Source organism: Opisthocomus hoazin, chromosome 24 (assembly GCF_030867145.1).
Source record: "Opisthocomus hoazin isolate bOpiHoa1 chromosome 24, bOpiHoa1.hap1, whole genome shotgun sequence".
Classification (NCBI taxonomy): Eukaryota; Metazoa; Chordata; class Aves; order Opisthocomiformes; family Opisthocomidae; genus Opisthocomus; species Opisthocomus hoazin.
Window position 1 is genome coordinate 4,874,644 of NC_134437.1, and position 17,557 is coordinate 4,892,200.

Here is a 17,557-nt window from a genome sequence, read left to right on the forward strand (position 1 = left end):
CGCCGTATCTCTGTCTGGAAGCTTGCATGGCTGTTTCTCTTAGGCACCATATGGTGAAAAGGGAGGAAGAAAGTTAATCTGCAGTGGTACTAGGGCTGAATTCCTGCTTTGCTTCAAGGCGGCATGTGTCCTTCAGCAGGGAGACAAACTGTACGGAGCAGTACAGTTAGCGTGTGTTGAGCCATCTGCATGGTGGCACTGGGTCTTACGGGCTGATAGACAATCAAACCAAAACATTTTTATTTCTCTGGTATATCATTCTAAAACTATTGGCAATGCAGTTCTTTGTAAACCATTTTGTACTTGAGAATTTAAGAACAGCTGTCTCTTCTCTCTACCTTATTCGACTGTTCTGGCTGTCACTCTCTCCCCTGCTGTCTTTGAGTCTCCTTCTCCCCTCCTGCTCGTTACTTTGAGAATGGCTAAGTGGGCCTGGGCAGGTGTAGATTGCTTGGCTGTGGTACATAAACACGTGGTGTGACGATAACACCTTTGATTGCATGAGCAGCCCTACGTGATGACAGTTCTCTCTGTCATTTCCTTCCTCCCTTCCCTCCTTTCACATAAACTTCTCATTAACCAAGATAACTTGTTAAGGCACATGCTGCACAAAGTCAGGACACTTGCAGGTCACCCTTGAGAGAGGGCAGAGACCAGCTAAGGCAGATAAATCAAGCTGGATTTCCACTACAAGCTTCAGTGATTACCTTCCAGGACAGGGAAGCAGCTAAGGAGCAAACCCAGGTAGTCTGCCAAGCGAAGTACTTGTAGCAGAGTTCTCAACTCCTGCCCTATAAAGCACTTTCTATCTTAATTCCTTGTGAAAGATTCTGGGGAACACGAGCATAAAACAGAGCGTTGAGTAAAGTAAAATCTGAATATTGTGACATCTCTCCTGAGATAAATGACAGAAAAGGGACAGCTGACAACTCTGGCCTATTCAGGAAAGCTAAATTATACCTAGCTTCCTTGTCAAGTGAGTCCTCTTGTCTGGCTGCAGGCAGTTCCTCACAGAGGGGCTGTTCAGGTCCTTCGTCGGTCTTCAGGGGCCCTGTATTCTGCCTTGAATAGGCAAAGCAACTGGTCTCAATCTAACACGTTGTTGTGAAAGGTAGCAAAGCTTCCACGGAAAGTGTGGTTCCCCCACGTAGGCAGGACAAGGAGGGACATGACTGAGGTTCCATAATTTTTTAAAATTTTGCTTAATTTCCTCCACATCCGAGGAAGGCTGTAAGCCTGGAGTATGAAGCTGATTTGCACAGATGGCCCATCAGATTCAGCATGTAGTTTTGAGGCTGGATGGGAGACACCAAGATCTGCTGGGCTGGAAAAGAGACGTATATGTGCTTGCAATTAACTGGATATACTTGCTCTGCGAGACTGAAGGGTTCTACTACAGCATGCCTTGCCCTCTGGCTATGTCACAAGCTAACTGCTAATACGTGGTTTTTTTCTTTCAGAGACCATTAATGACTTGACTTTTGGTGCTGGGGTCAGTTACATCAGCTTGACGCACACACCCGGTTCAGCTTCAGGCAAGTTGTCTTTGTGATTCTAAGTTGAGGGGGGGGGGGGAAACACCCAAATTATCAAATCCGTGGCATTTTTTAAAATATGAAAATATATGCATTATTTGCAGAGAAGAAAGAGGCTGAGGACAAACCAGGAGATATTATCTGTTTGGTGTCACCAGAGAAACCGTAAGTTCAACACAGGTCTGAAACAGCCATCACAGTGAGAAAGGCTGGTAAGGTGATTTAAAATAAATGGTCATTATCCTTCCTTCTTCTAGCCTGTCCCTGCCCCAGGAGTGGAAAGTAGAATCCCCAGCAAGGAAAAAAAGCAGCCATCCTGTCCCTCTGAGACGGTCCAAGCGGAGAACTCCTCTGAAACCAGACAACTGATCCTTTCATTGAACTTTTGTACAGAATCATCACGTTGCCTGAAAACTGTTCTTTTCCTCTGTAATTATAAATCATTGTGGGCACACATCCTTCCTTCCCTACCTGTTCATATTTGGTTTTTACATGAAGCTGTCTAGAATATGGGCATACAAAGCCTGCATTAACACATGTATGTATTATAAACTGCTGCTGTTGACAAAGCTCTCTGGAGTGCTAGAAAGCTGCAGCATAAAGGGAGGCTTGCTCTTCACTCACAGGATGTATAATTTGTCCATTTGGAAAAGTAAGAGCATAATGTTGCCACAAGCTTAGCAATAAATGCACTTAGCACAGCTTGCAGGGAAGTGAGTGGCTCAGCTTATTCACTCGATCCCTCATTGTCCCTCGTGGTTATATACTAGACTTGCTTTAATTTGAACAAAGGTAAAACAGCTTGTCATTGCCACACCCCTAAATCTGGTAATTGCACGCTACATCACCTCTTATTTGTTGTGCAGACTCCTGTGTGTATGAACAGCCTTAATGTTCTTTTATATGGAGTATTTCCATTCTTGAAATATGTTATTTCCAACTATTAACATTTTATGAAAATAAATGGTTACAGAATTAATTCCACCCACAGCTTCTCCCCTCTTCTTGATCTGACAGAGAAATTATTTTTTTCTGTAGATTTCTACAGCCTCAAAGTCTCTTCTACTACGTCGCTGGTATCTTAGCCACTCAGTTCAATTAATGTTGGACCCAGCAGCTTTTAAATATAGACTCTTATTTGACTGCAAGCAGGATATGAGTAACTCACTAAAATCAAAGCTGGTAAGTCATATGCATAGCTTTTTGGTCTGCACAGATAACTTGTTTATCATAGATGCACTGTGTAAATGGTGGAATCTGACCATGCCCGAGTCTCTCTCATGCAGTGTGAACCTAAGTGAAGCTTTTCCCTTGTTAACTTCTGTTACAGAGCTCTTGCTCTAGATTTCCCTGAAACTTAAAAATGGCTCTGTTTTATTCATGCTGGTTTGTCTTATTCGGGCATGAACAACAGAAACCGAGTAGGCTTTTCCGCACAAGTGGAAACAAAGAGGCTGAGCCTGCTTTTGCCACAGCCTGTGCACAGGCACTTGCCTCCTGCACGGGCATCTCATAATTTTTCCTCGCTTTCCCTAGTCTGTTTTGAAGATCAGAGAAACCCTCAAGTGAGGTTAAAACTTGATTCTCAAAATCAAAGTCAAAACTTGAGAATAGGGGACAGATGGAGTGGCATTGGCTTACGCGATGGTCAATGTCCTGGTTTCAGCTGGGATAGAGTTCATTTTCTTCCACATAGCTGCTGTGTTTTGGATTTAGTATGAGAAGAATGTTGATTATGCACTGACGTTTTCAGTTGTTGCTAAGAAATCAAGGACTTTTTTCACTTTTTTAATGAGCAGGTATGCAGGAGCTAGGAGCAGCTCATCCAAGCTGGCCAATGGAAATATTCCATACCACAGATGTCATGCTGTTTATAAATGGGGTTGGCTGGGGGGCAGGAGCCTCTGTTCCAAGAGTTCAACTGTCTTTTTTCAATGAGTTTGGTCTCTTTTCTGGGAGTTCACAGAGTTCTGTGAAATTTGCGAGTTGGGCAAAATCCACGAGCTACAGGAAACCTGCGGGTTCCATGATAGCTGCTCGAGAACTGGCTACGCCATCAGTCATCAGGCAGTGAGAAAAACTGTGTTGTGTACAGCTTGTTTTGCATATGCTTTATTATTATTTATTTCCTTTGTTCTCTTATTAAACCGTCTTTATCTCAACCCACGAGTTTTCGTTTTTCCCATTCTCCTCCCCATCCCACTGCAGCTGCATGGTCCTTGCTCCCAGCTGCCGGGTTAAACCACAACAGTCAATTGTGGCCACATCCATTTATTTTGTGCCCTCTCTCCTGCCTTAAAATACTATTTAACCACTTGGAGTGGTAAATTTGAATAGCTTATTTCCTGATCTGTCCTTTTCTAGTTTTTGTTCTGTCCTCGAGCAGTATTGAGATGAGCCCTAGTAGCATTAATCTGTCTTTTCTAGAGAAGAACCAGTGGTAGACAAATGTCCAAGAATAAACTGATAAATAGCACCATACCTTGGACTTTCTGTAACTGTCAACCCAATACAAGTAAATGAGCAATCTGACAGAAGAGACTTTCCCTTATTTCACTGAATCAAAAACAGAAGCCTCCAGTAACACGGTTGTTCAAACAAAAAAACCTACAAGAATGCTTTATAGCTTGGTATTTATGTAAAACATTCTTGGCAAAGTTAAACGTAATACATTAGTACAAACCTGAATATTATTCACAATGATACAATGAATTCCATTAATCAGATCTCATGAGCTGTAGCAGGGGGATCATCTCCCCTTCTCTCATTAGAGCTGCCACTGTCATATGTTAGAACTGAAAAATAAGTCTTGATTCTTAGCTTGCTGGCTTTTCACATGAAGGCTGCCTTTGACTCATGGTGAGACTGGAGATTGTGCTCCCATAGTGCCCAGAGCTGCCCTGATTCAAACCTCCTCTTTCTCTCCCTTACTATAGGTATCCTAAAAGCAGCATAGAAAAGGAGTAGTGGATATTCAGAAGGTGCAAAGGAATGTTACACTCACTACTGTCAATGATTAGAGGCAGCATGCAGCCAGTGAACAGTACTGTGTGGCTTGGTTGAAGAGCATGTCTTACGAAGGTAACCATAATGTACTTGCAAGATAGCAGTGGTTATGTCAGAGTTACACGGAGGACATATGGTTATTGCTGCCCCATCCTTATTTTTACTTTCATTAGTAAAAGGAGAAGTGGTAACACTTTGTTTAGACAAAACAAACGCAGCAACGGCATGTCCAGCAAAGCCCCTAGGAAAAAAAGCAGATTAATGCAGAATACTAAAAAATAACACTGACAGTCCAAATCGTCAAGTATCCAAAATACTGTATACAGGAAAAATTAAGACAACTCAATTCATATCAGAAATACAAGAACACTAAATTATGCTACATTAAAAAAAAAAAAAATCTTAAACCACAGCACAGTTCTAGTGTTGCATCCACATCTTGCAGTCTTATGTTACCCAAGGCTGTTCAACACTATCAGCATACATGTTTCTGAGAAACACGTTTCCAATTATTCTCTCTAAAGCCAAGAGAATTAGATTTGTTTTCTTTTTTTCGTTTTTTCTTTTATCATCTAGAGAAAAGTTGCAACTGACACTACAAAAGTGCTTTTGTATTGAGCTTTTGCTTTCCCAACTCCAGAAACAGTTGCCTTGGCTATGCAGTTTAAGCCTGTAAAGTTGCCATAGCTGTCACACTGCGTTAGTGCTTTAGGGAACTCGCAGAGGGGTAGCAAACATTGTAGTCACTCTGTCACCGTGTTGGACCTGAATCCAAAAAGCCATCCTTGGATATTTCTTGCAACAACAAAAACAAAGTGTTGGTCACTGGCAAGAACAATAAGTTTTATGTATAAAAAAGTTGATAGCTCCTGCCATAAATTTACAAAAAACTATCCCTGAGTGACTCTGTTCTGTGTCTGGTAAGTCCTCTTGTGGCAAGGAAATTGCTGAAGCTAGCTTAAGAGGAAAGAGGTACTGTTCCACCTGCAGTTTTTCATTCAGCTTTGCAATACTACTGATCTGCTCTGACAGTGCCATACCATAGCAACATTTGAGCTTCTCTCTGTAGCTTAAGAAGTAAAAAAATAGCTACATTACTTAAACACTGCTGGCATCATGTATTTACACTTTAAATAGAAACATTACCTTTTCTGAAGTAATCAAAATATATCTTTGCAAAAAATTTAGAATGTGGGATCTTACAAAATGGAGAAAGTAAAAAAGCTTGAAGATATCTCAGTACCTTTTATGGCAATCTCAGCCTGTGAAAGTATTTGGCTTTAATTTTCCTGAAAGGGATGTTTTAGCACTAAGTTCTCTGCCTCCACGCTAAGCCTCTTTGAAACACCAAAAGATGCAAGAGCAAAGCCTGCTTCTTGCAGATTAGAATGAGGGGTTACCTGCGTGCAATGCATTTTCTATAAAGCAGTGAACAGAAGCAATCCTTCTGGCCAGATGCTGCCTGTGTTTCATGTTAAATGGAGTAACAAGAACTCAGTAATTTTACAAAAGGGCTGCAAACATTAGCTGCATTTACTGTATCAGTATCTGTCCCTGTAGGCTATTCAGATACCCCGTTCTGCACCTGAGCGTCAGAGTCAGAAACGTAAGACAATCACAAACGTGTAAAAGTCACCAGCCAGGCCTGGGCAACAAGCTGCCGAGAGGAAGGCTCCCCCTTGCATGGATAAACCTTATTCTTTGAAGTCCATCTATGCCGTATCAGCACCTTTTTTTGTCTACTAGTAATATGTACTAGTAATGCCTACTACATCATTACCTAACACTGTTGCCCTGGTTGGTGTGCACATTGTGGCTGTGTCCCTGCAGCACAAATAGAAGGCAATTCCACAAACTTCCACAGCCCAGTCTCTTGGGAAGTATTCAAATCCTTAGTCCAAGGACAGGTTTAGGTGATCCTGTTGGTATCTCCAGAGGCAGGGGAGACTCAAGTTGGGCAGTGAGGAGTTACTTTAAACTTTGGCAAAGAAAAAAAAGATAGAGAGCTAGCTATCAAGTTCTTGCATGTTCCAAACTCTTCCAAGCGCTCTTAATTCATCTTTTGCTCTCGCTTTGAGTTCCTGGAGGAGGTATTTTCACACTTGCTTTTGCTGGTTTGCAATATTCTTTTGGCGTCTTATATGACAAATGAAGACTTGTGTCTGAAGTCCCCCTGCAACAAAACAGTTCTGGATAAATGAAGGATCTAGCGGCTTGCCAGGCAACTTTGTTCCCGGTGCCCCCACCTGCAGCATGCCCGTGAAAGGTAGATCTGATCTAACTTCTAGCATTCGGTCTAGGTAGCAGCCCCTTCCAGCTGGTAGGGAGAGGGAGATTCTAGTCGTCCTGGCCAGATGCTCCTTCTCTAACCATCCTCCTCACATGCCAAGGCATGGCAGAGGACTTTGATTCCCTCTTCAGTATCTCTGCTAATAGGGAGAGGCTTTTTCTGATCTTAAGCTCAGTGATCTATTCAAATCCCAAACTGCAAATTCTCTTGTAAAAGCATCACGGCCTGCCCACTTAATCCAATGAAACTCATCCTAAGGGGGTCAAGCCATAAGATAACTGAGACAAAGCAGAGCTGCATTTGATAGCTCTTGGCATCAGTCACTTAAGGCAACTTAAACTGTTCATCATTTCTAAGGAAATGACTCAGCCTTCACCCTTCTGTTTTCTCTCTGTTGTACATCCTTGCTTCTGAGTGGTGCCCACTCTGAGAAAGTCTGTAGGCCTTCAAAAAGCTAGTAGTCCTCAGCCCACCCTCTTCCTCTCCTAAACAGAGAGATGTTAAATGCAAATCATTTGTTACCTCATCATCTGTGCGGATATAGTTAACACCATCGGGTTTTGCTGGAGTCTTATAGCTGAAATAAAAGAAAAGATCTCATTTCTGGGACAAGGAGACTGCAGAATTTTGGAGGGGAGGTGCTGAGAAAGATGAAAATGAGAAAGAACAGATGAATGAAAAGAAAGCAGAGAGAAACCCAGTTCATTGCTGAAATGATAGATCTGTGCTTATTCCATCATTTGTCACGACTCGGGTTTTTTCTAAATTCCCCTTCAGCACAGGGTAAAAAAATTGCTGTAGGTTTCCACAAGACTAACTCTGCAAAGAGATTAACTGATTCTTTTCTGTGCTTCCCTGCTCTGGCCCCTGGGCACTACCTTTCTGTGTGCCTCCTCTATTGTTTCCTGTGGCAATTATAAAGTTCATTTTAAACTTTCACTGCCAGATGCCTTCAGCATTTTCCTTAGTTATAAGGAAGTGCCACTTGTCTTCAGTCCCGCAGGAATTCAGAATTTATATACGACTGTCAAGTCCACTGTATGCCAACCCTCAGCTGCATTTAAATAGGATATTTGGAGCTTTTTCTCAAAAACAAACCAAATCACACCAAGAAAGGCAGGACTTCTGCTGAAAAGCAACATTTAACATGGAACACAGCTATCTGGTGAGAATCTTGGGTTTACGTATATTATCTCTTCTACAGATTCTGTAAGGATTTCAAGGCTTGTTTCTGACGCTAATGCTGTTGTTTTTAACATGTTAATGTGCCTTCTGAAGTGGCTGTTTTTAATCTCAAATTTAGGTTCTCACAACTAGTGAGATTTCCTGCAGAGAGCCTACTCTTTTGCATACATTTTCTATGCATGTCCTGATGCTTTAAACTAATTGTGCAGTGAGCTCTGTTCATTAAATTGTAGACCTCATTATGCCAACAGCACATAACCTATTGGACAAATATCTGAAGGCATTTAATTGTGCCGGTCCCCCCTTCCCATGCAAAGCGTGAGGATATTAGAGCACAGCTATCTCTCCTCTCTCTGGTCTTGGTAGCAAACACAAGAGGAGCCATACCAAAATTCTCCCTTGGGCAAATAAACCTTCGCCATGGTGCAGGGTTTAAGGGGGGGAATTGGATACTTCAAGAACTGGGTTGGGCTGTACGCTTTGGTAGGGAACTAGGAAGAAATATGTCCAAGTCAGGCAGTGAAATACATTTTAGCCACCAATTTCTGGTGCCCTTCGGATACTTCATGCTAGCTGTGGGCTCAGGGACTTGTATAAGAACACTTTGAATCCCAGCTTACCTTTCCCCACTCTCTTTGCCGTTTGCAAAGTAACCCCTTCTGTAGGCGCAGCAGATACCAAGAGTGATGAGCACCAAAACCGCTAGGACCACCAGCACTCCACCAATTATGCCACCAATATTGAGGTCATCTGGCACAAAGACAGAAGCCATCATCCAGTATTTCTTTAAGGCAGTAGCAATATTCTAGCTTTACGTACGCTACACTGACATCTCTCAAATATTTTAAGCAAAACCCAGTAATTCATAGGGAACTAGCGAGTCCCCGATTCCAAGACTCAAACTGTTCATGAATCTGAACAGTGTTTTAGCGTTTCCCTGAATTTAGATTCTTGTTTTTCTTCCTGTATTTGGGCCTATGAGAAAGCAGGAAAGACTTAATACTCTAGGATGTCCCCCTTTCCCTACAGGGATGACAATTTATTTACGCTAACATATTAATAAGCATTGACGAAAAGTATGTAGAGCCACTCACAGACTTCCATCTCCTGCTCCTCACACTTGGCAAAGCCAGCATCGTTTGTTGCTATGCAGGAATAACGACCTGTGTCGCCTTTGTGCACGGCGTGGAAAATCTGGTGAGGAGAAAACACGGGGAGGAGAATGTGAGAGACAGACAGCACTGTGAAGGTATAATCATGCTGGAGAGCGGAGCTAGAGTTGCTTCAGGGACTCAGGAGAAGATTATTTTACACAGAGAATTCTTTATTTCTGAGACCTGGCAGTACAGGAGCATATGGAAGGAATTCTTACTGCACAGCTCTCCATTGCCCAGGCTTCAAGGTGGGCTGCAAGACATCTTCCTTTCCTCTTTCTAAAAAGGCAAGTGGTATCAGCAGTGATCAAAACCAAAAAGCTAGGATCTTCCATCGTTAATCTCCCTTTCCCAACTCACCCAGAGCCCAGAACACCTAACCTTCTTCAAATTATACCTTCCTTGAAAGCCATACAATGGCTTTCTTGTTTTACAAGCAACCTTAAAAATAACGTGTCCAGCACAACAAGTCTTGAGTTTGTCTGTAAAGGCATTACCAGAGTGCCTGTGGTGGGGTTCAAGGTGTAGGAGGAATTCTGGAATCTGGCATTGGATTTCGTGTCTGGTGATAAAGGTTCGCTGTTGCGGTACCAGCTGTAAGTGGACTTTGGGTAACCTTCATTCTCATGGCAGTGAAGAGAGGCTGTCTTGCCAACAGGTACAGCTTTCGGCACAGTGCATCTAGGAGTCATAGGTTTCACTGTGGGAAAGACAGAAACCGTATGAATGGCACTGCTGAGTAGAACTAAATTTGACATGCTTTCTAAGATGGTTGTGCTAGAAAGGAATCAAAACTTTCTGCGATTTCCAGCTGGTTTTCAACAGCAACTTCCAGAGTCTGTTGAGCACCACTGGTTCGACTCTGGAGAGACTCACAGCCTCTTCCGTTAGCTAGCAGGGCTTGCACAGGTATCTGGGTGTGAAGTAATACCTTGGACTGTGAGCTGGATATTTATCTCATCTATGGTTTTAGTATCCGAAGGCGCTGCCACTTCGCAGCGGTATGTGGCAGTGTCCATCCGGGTGGTGTTTTTAATCACCAGTGATGTCCGGCTCAAAATTTCTGCACGAGTTGCAAAGTCTCCTGATACAGAGGAAAAAGAAAAATGTCAGGATAGTCACACAGACTAACTGTAGGCATCTGAATTAAGTAGTTCATCTTGGTCTCTTTCTGTAGTCAATAGAACCACCTAAAAGGAACCTGATGCTTTAAAGTTAAGAGCCTTCCTTTCATCAGTGATCAGAAAGGAAACCAATGCTCTTAACTGTGTCAGAGGATGAACTGCAAAGCACCACCCCTAATCTCAAAACTATGGCAAAATTGGACTTCCAAGACAGCCTCAGGTCTTGTCTCCTTTGGAAGACTCATTTGGATGTGGCTGTTGGTCCCATCTAAAAGTGCTGGAGTCATTCCAGATGGAGTCAGGCCCTACTGGGAGTCCTGTGTTTGAGTTTCACTGTCAAGCCAAAGAGTCTGCTTCTCGTCACGCGTGCTCCCAGGATGCTGCAGAGAACTGTGCCACCGCAGCAGTATGCACTGACAGCTCAGGCAGGAATCCCTTCCGAAGTGCAGGTGGAGCCCTCAGACATTACATGGAAAGACAGGAGGGGTCTGTCTGGTCCTGCGCTCTCAGACACCCAGTGACCACGCAAGGACCAGCAGGTGGTGGAGGAGGGAAGCTGTAGCATTTGCTTTCTTACTCAAAAAGTATCACCTATGCAGGATCTCACTCCAGCTCTTTATGGCTCCCTACTGTGAACTGTCAATAGGGAGGGCAGAGAGCAAAGAACATCCTGCGCTCTCCATCTTGCACTTCGACTGCTGAACTCTAGTTCTAGAAGAAAGCAGCAAGACAGCCAGAGGTCCTGCCTTTTACAGACTTGTTTGTTCTCAGTTGTATTGTTTGTGAGGCTGTTTTGGAAGTCTAAGAACGATGAATGTTCATACCCTGCATTTTATTGTCAAAAAATACGTAAGAGGTTTCGCCATCTCGGATTTTCTTCCACTCAATTCTGGGATCCGATGTTACAGTGGATTTAATTATGCAGGACAGCTCAACACCTAGCAGGAGAAATAAAGGAAATACAGATTAATAGGAAGCAGCAGTGTTTTTGCTCTGCTTCAAGCAGTCTAGCACAGTGTTTTATTAGGAGATGCTGCCCACAATGCAGAGCCTTCTCTTTCATCTGCCTTGCAAACAGAAACACTGCTGGGTTCCAGGAGCTATTGGGGAAGATGGATTTTGGCCAGCAAAAATAATAGCTGAACAGATATCAGCTATGGAGAGAAATGAACACACTGTTCTCTACAGGCTTTAACTTACAGCAAACAAGACCTTATGCCAGGGTGAGTCCACAGCACTGTCTTGCTGCTAATCAGAGCCTACAATGTGAGTCAGGGATGCAGAATCTCCCTGGGTGGTGTCTGGTAATGTACTGAGGACGATGATGCCTGGGGATAAATTCAGCAAACCCACTCGCCTTTGAAGTGGGAACTGTCATCTCCATCCCCCCAACAGAAGGTGGCTTTGCAGCAGGGTTGAGAGGTGGCTTACCCAGTATCACACTGCACGTTTGTAGTAGGGCCAAGATAAAATACCAATTTCCCAACCCTCAGTATATTAATTGTAAGGCAACCACCTTTCCTCCTTTTGGGATCCAGTTCAAAAAAGCACTTAGGCAGACACTTTGCAATGCCAATGGCTTGCAGGGGACTTCAATAAACCATTTCAATCAAGTGCTTTGCTAAACAGGGAGAGATACAGGCCTATTCTTAAGCACTTTGCTGAATCCAGGCTCTCAGGAGTCCTGCCTCCCCCAAGAAACCAGATAGCATGAGCAATAAGCAAGATTTTTCTCAATTGTTTGGGCAGCCATCGCATCAGGCTGCCAGCAGGGCCCGTAGCACTCACTCTGGAATTCCTGCACCACAGGCTTGGTGTTGCTAGATGTCAGTTCCACAGCCAAGAGTCTGCAGCCTAGGAAAACAAACAGAAGGTAATAAGAAATAGCACAGCTCAGAAGCCATCCAGCTAGAAACACACTGCCTGCCGAGAAAGCCTCTCAAGCAGCTATGAGGACTAACTTCCCTAGATAAAACCTCTTCCTGGCTATGAAAGCCAGTCCAGCAGGCCTAAGTTTATTTAGCAGTTCTGGTGTAAATACAGGAAAACATAATTGTTAAAAGTAGCCATTAAAGAGGAGGATTAACATAATGGCACAAAACCAGTGCCAACACAAGCCATTTCCTTGTGCCTTATGCTTATTTAGATGGTAATGGAACTCCAATAATGCCAGAGTCTAAGTATTATTTTGCAAATTAATTTGATGATCAGGAAAAGACAGGAAGCAGACCAACCTCAAGAGGTCCGGTCAGTTTCTACAAAGTGAAATGTGCCAGGCCTCTAACATATGCTGGTTACATCTCCAAGTGTTTTAAGACTCAGTATGGTCATGTAAAATGCAAGGTAGTAAATCGTGAAAGGAGCATAATTAAGGAGAAAACAGAGGAGTTCAGCTCTTTGGGTAGAGTCCCAGGCACACTTGCCACTGGGACAAAAGCTCAATCATGCAATGCTGCAAGGCATCCTTATACCACAAGATACTTCCCTTTAATGTCCCCCTTGCTTTGAGCACCAAAATGTTTCCAATTAATACAGTAATTTCCCTTCTTTTGTGTATTATTTTCTTTTGAAAAATCTTCCTTTCATGTCTTTTCTGCTGCACATTTCACTGGAGCAGGCACCAACAACATCCACATGCTACTGGCTCACCAGGCTCACAAAGGCTCTCGTGAGGGACAGGTGGTGTGGTGTTGCTCTATTAGCACCAAAAAACCACGCAGTCCCTCTCTCACTCCCTCCCTGGTAGAGTGGAGAGAGGAACCAGAAGGAAAACAGCAAAAACTCATGGGCTGGAATAAGAACAGCGTAACAGAATAACAAATGGAAAAGAAAACAACCATCAATAACACTGATAAAAAAAGCATATACAGCATTCTCACCACCCAAGGCTCAGCTTGCTCCAGAGTGGCAAAAACCTCACCTCTACCCAGCTCCCCGCTTAAATATTGAGCATGGCATCACGTGGTATAGAACATCCCATTTGATTGGCTGTTTGGTCAGCCAACCAGCTTCTCGTGGAAATTAACCCTCTCCCAGCTGAAGCCAGGAGAGCAGGGAAGCAAGCGGGCAGTTTCCGGCATGGCGCAGTAGGGAGACTGCAAGCCAGACAGCAGAGGCAAGCCATGCGTTCCTCACAGAGGACAGTCTGGAACCGGGTGTTCTGGCTCTCGTGCAGCCCATCACCTCTCAGCCAGACTACAGTATTCGCAAAACACGGCTGTTCCAAAGCCCGGTCTTACAGGGGCATACATACTATGTATATAACTGGTGCCACATAATCAGCTATAGGGCTACGCCGTGGCCCCACACGCAACATTGCTGTTACAAACCCAATCAGAAGTTTGCTGAAATCCGGGGAGGATGCCAACTGACTTCACTGGGCATTCGATCAAACAGCCAGTTAAAGATGATGGAAACCAGTGCCTCAGTGACACGAGAAAAGATGTATCTAAAGGTTATGACTGTCTTACTCGGAGTAAAACAGTCATAACAAACCTGAACAGAAAGCAGGAAAGGCAGCTGAAGGGAGGTGTGGAGGGGGAAAGGATCTTCAGCACCATGACAGTCAGCTGGAAATTCCTGTGTGGTGGCCTTCAGGGTGGAAGGCTTTTGGGACAGAGAATCTGGCAATGCAGGGGCAAAATTCCTCTGGTGGAGCGGATCAGATGGCGTAACAGAGCAAGGCAGCAGTCTGAGAAACACCCAAGAGCTGCGAAGGCCCTCCCACTGAAAGCTCAAGGGCCTTGAACACCGAAAATAATTTCAGCATTTTTTCTATGTTCCCTGCCAATTCTTATCCCTCATTGTTTGTTAAATGCTGATACTTTCCTCAGTGGCTTGGCTCTTGGTGCTTATACCCGCAGGACCACTGGGGAGAGCTGGAGTTTGGCAAGATTTAGAAGCTGCCTTTGTGTACAAAATAATTGTTACTCGCATAAAAGCCACCGGCTGATGCAAACTGATAGTTGGCCCAGCCAAAGCTGATCTTTGCAGGACCTTGCCACTCTTGCCCCTTCTGCACTTGGAGACACTCGTGCAGCATTTAGGAAAAATCCAATAGTGAACTAAGATGACAGCGCTCTGGACTATGATGTAGCTATCTGGGAGAAGTCTTGTATATCAGAGCTGAAGCGCGTAACAGGGCAGTGAGCACTTTGCTTTAACTCTGCTTATACTTCACTTCAGAGAGCCAGGAGAATGCACTTCTCAGAGCTGGTTCTCAGGAGGTCGAAGCAGGTGCTCCGGTCTTGGGTTTGTTTCAGTCAGGAGGTGGTTTAAGCAACCATGAGTAATTTGTTCAAGTCTGCTATGAAGCAGAGTCCATTTTAACCCTTGTAAAAAAGTAATTAAGCCACAAGAGGCTGACACGTTCCTTGCCCTCTTTTCCCTCTTTGATACTCTCCGGTGTTCTGTCTGGGGTTGCAATCCTTGCTTTGCTCCTTTGTGGGCATAAACAGATTTCACAGATCCCAGCAAAACCCCAGAGCATTAGAAGTGGCAAGTCACCAGAAGACAAGAAACAATCCTGGGAATATCCTTTTGAAACCTTTGGACACGTTTTCTACAATACTGTAAGGCACTTCATACAAGCAAGGCATTTGACTGATTGATTTGATTGATTCCTGCTGCTGGAACCAAGAGAGCTTTTCCTGAGGGCCCAGGCCTGAGCACTTAGGCTAATTGTGGTGATCCTGGCTGGCTTCCTGCTTGGGACAGGTGGCTCTGATAATGCCTTGGACTCAGTTTTTAAAAGGGGGGCAGGTTGGAGGCTCTGCCTTTTTCAGAGATGGCACTCTCCTTTATCAGGGGGTTGCATTATAAAATGGCTTTTGCAAGTAATAGTTTTCTCTCAAGACCTGGACTAGCAGATTGCTACGGTGAGTTGCACTGCACCTGGAGAGCCGCAGAAGGCAGCTTGCACAGCGTCTATCTGGTCTGTACTATCTTGTAAGTCTTCTTTTTGGAAAAGCTAGAGTAAGATGGGGAGGGAAAGGGTTCCTCGATCTTTAAAGGAAACTTGATGTACCAGTTTGTTTTTTGTTAAACACTCCCGCTTACATGATATCTCTCTTCAGAAAAAAAATGTGTTGTGTGAAGTAGATAGTGTGGTAACGGTCCTACTGAAGTACATCTACTGTAGTTACAATATAAATTCAGTTGAAGGTGGAGTTAGTAATACCACAATGTTGTGGTACTCTGAAGGAGTTATGACTCTAGAATTGTTCTCTCCAAGACAGTGGGACTCCATCAAACTCTGGCCCCATCTCATTTCTCGGAAATTGTTCACAGCAGGCTTTTCCCACCCACTAAACACAAGAGATTTAGGTCTGTCCCTCAGGCGCAAAGCAGGATGACAACAAATTTTAGAAGCTGAGTCCTTGGAGGCTCTGGGAGAGGTTCTGATACTAGTACCAGTATTAACTGTGGGCACAGATCAGTGTGGCTGTTTAAATCACTGCTCAGACAGATTTATTCTGTGTGTGGCAGAAGAATACTGCAAGTAGCATGCTTTAAATTACACAAAGGCTTACAGCTATGCAGGGAGCGAAACAAAACAAAAACCCCAAGGGACCAGGCAGATTGTAAAGCACCTTTACAGCTCTTATTAGCATTACTTTAGGATGTCCCTTGTTCACCAGTCTCCGTGGGGCCAGAGGAATCTGCACCAAGCCAGTGCTTCCCAGCCCTTAGCACTCTCCTTTGGAAGGAGCAGAGGCATCTGTGTTCTGTCACTTTTCCCTGCTGTTGGCAAGTGTTGTCTCTTTGGTGACTGCACTTACAGGTTGCTTTGTGTTCAGTGTTAAATCAACGTTAGTGGCGACTGCCACCTTTTAAAAACAGCGTTCTAAAGATGTTCCTTTCGGCCTCTTCCAGCCCAGTGCAAATAAGCAGCAAAGGTTTTGTGTTATGTAAATCTCAGTTCCAAGGCCTCAGCACCCAGGCTCTGGAGAACAGCTGGGCACAGCCATGCCTTTCCAGAGCAGCATGTGTGCCACACCAGACGCACCTACCAGATCTGTATGTGCTACATCTCTCAATACCTACCAGATCTGTATGTGCTACAGACTCAGCCAGGCATATGGTTGAATCCCAAATGCCATCAGTTCTCCAAAATAGAATCGGGGACAAGGCAGTGAATCTACAGCATATTCTTGTGGCACTTCTTTCGGCTAAAGGGATCCAGCCCATGCTTGTTACTGTGACTCATGTTATCTGAATCATTTTAAAATGCTACACTGAAACTAGTTTCAGAAGAAAACTAGCATTTTTATAGACAACAAGACTGTGCTAAATCCTCTCTCTCTGTACCAGGTTTAAAGTAAAGCCTGACCTTCCGTGTCCTTCCATCCCAATCTCTTCTCCGTTTAAAAACTCCAGGTAGAAACTGGAACAGGAGGTGAAGTATTCATGAAGTATTACAGGCAAGGTAAAAAGGATGACCAGGAAACAGTTCAATTAAGTTGCTGCCAACAGTCTGTGCTGCAGTATCGTTCAATACTTCTTTGCCGATATTGCAGTTATCTGGTAGGGTAATTTTAGTTAATGCACTGTCAGGCACAAGCAGTACAAAAACATGCAGCTGTATTTAAACACCTGCCCACTAAAGCAACAAAAATATGCCTTGCTTGAGGTGTCGATCATCACTAAGCTAGTGCTTGATTTGCAATTCAAAATGCATCTAAGCCATGTGGGAATGCTGCTATAAACCACATGCCTTGTTCAGTGTCTTTGCTTTCTGGATGGTTACTCTGTGTAGCAGGAGTGCTACCAAGTGAGAGTGATGTATTGTTAGGTGTTAGAAATGTGTTAGCCGAACCCTCTGCACGTCAGCACATTTACGACTGACAGTTTGGAGATGCCCCTTAGGGCATCCATCCTCAATCCTGTGAGCTGCAGCGAAAGAAACGGAGACAGGGACAGTACAGCAGAGACAGAGCAGCGGGCAGGAGACGAGCGTTGCTGTTCAGAGCAGCCCAGCTGACCCCAGGATTGTCCCTGCCTTAGAAGTGCTGTGTGGATGTGGTAGGGAGGAATTTAACCGTTCAGTGTGTGAGAAACCTCCAGGGGCAGAGCGGAGGAAGCCACACAGTGCTGGACTGGTTAAGACAAGGAAGAGGGAGGCCAGGTTTCTGCCCTCAGCTTATTTTGAGGACATCACCTTAAGCCCTAACTTTCAGAAACATCCGACCATCTGGACCTCGAAATATCCATCCTGTTGTGTCTCAGTGCTTCAGGCTCCTTATCCTCCCCCCTCTTTATGCC

The 17,557-nt window shown here is 44.1% G+C and overlaps 2 protein-coding genes across 6 annotated transcripts in view; one reads left to right on the plus strand and one right to left on the minus strand.

The window, feature by feature from the left end:
* The window catches only part of NCAPD3 (non-SMC condensin II complex subunit D3), a 29,681-nt gene extending 25,999 nt beyond the window's left edge, over positions 1–3,682 (plus strand). For 3 of the 5 annotated variants that reach the window (XM_075442308.1, XM_075442309.1, XM_075442311.1), the window contains 3 exons: positions 1,461–1,535; positions 1,640–1,700; positions 1,793–3,682. In XM_075442308.1, coding sequence (XP_075298423.1) covers positions 1,461–1,535; positions 1,640–1,700; positions 1,793–1,904 — 248 coding nt within the window. In that variant the 3' untranslated portion in view covers positions 1,905–3,682. The remainder of the gene's footprint in view (positions 1–1,460; positions 1,536–1,639; positions 1,701–1,792) is intronic. The other 2 variants (XR_012766110.1, XR_012766111.1) reach the window with 2 other exon arrangements.
* Positions 3,683–4,609: 927 nt separating this feature from the next.
* The window catches only part of JAM3 (junctional adhesion molecule 3), a 31,403-nt gene continuing 18,455 nt past the window's right edge, over positions 4,610–17,557 (minus strand). Inside the window, exons 2-9 of the mRNA XM_075442312.1 lie at positions 12,083–12,148; positions 11,119–11,232; positions 10,102–10,254; positions 9,668–9,870; positions 9,111–9,210; positions 8,637–8,766; positions 7,354–7,408; positions 4,610–6,714 (exon numbers count right to left, since the gene is read on the minus strand). Of these exons, the coding sequence (XP_075298427.1) occupies positions 6,679–6,714; positions 7,354–7,408; positions 8,637–8,766; positions 9,111–9,210; positions 9,668–9,870; positions 10,102–10,254; positions 11,119–11,232; positions 12,083–12,148 (857 nt within the window). The 3' untranslated portion in view covers positions 4,610–6,678. The remainder of the gene's footprint in view (positions 6,715–7,353; positions 7,409–8,636; positions 8,767–9,110; positions 9,211–9,667; positions 9,871–10,101; positions 10,255–11,118; positions 11,233–12,082; positions 12,149–17,557) is intronic.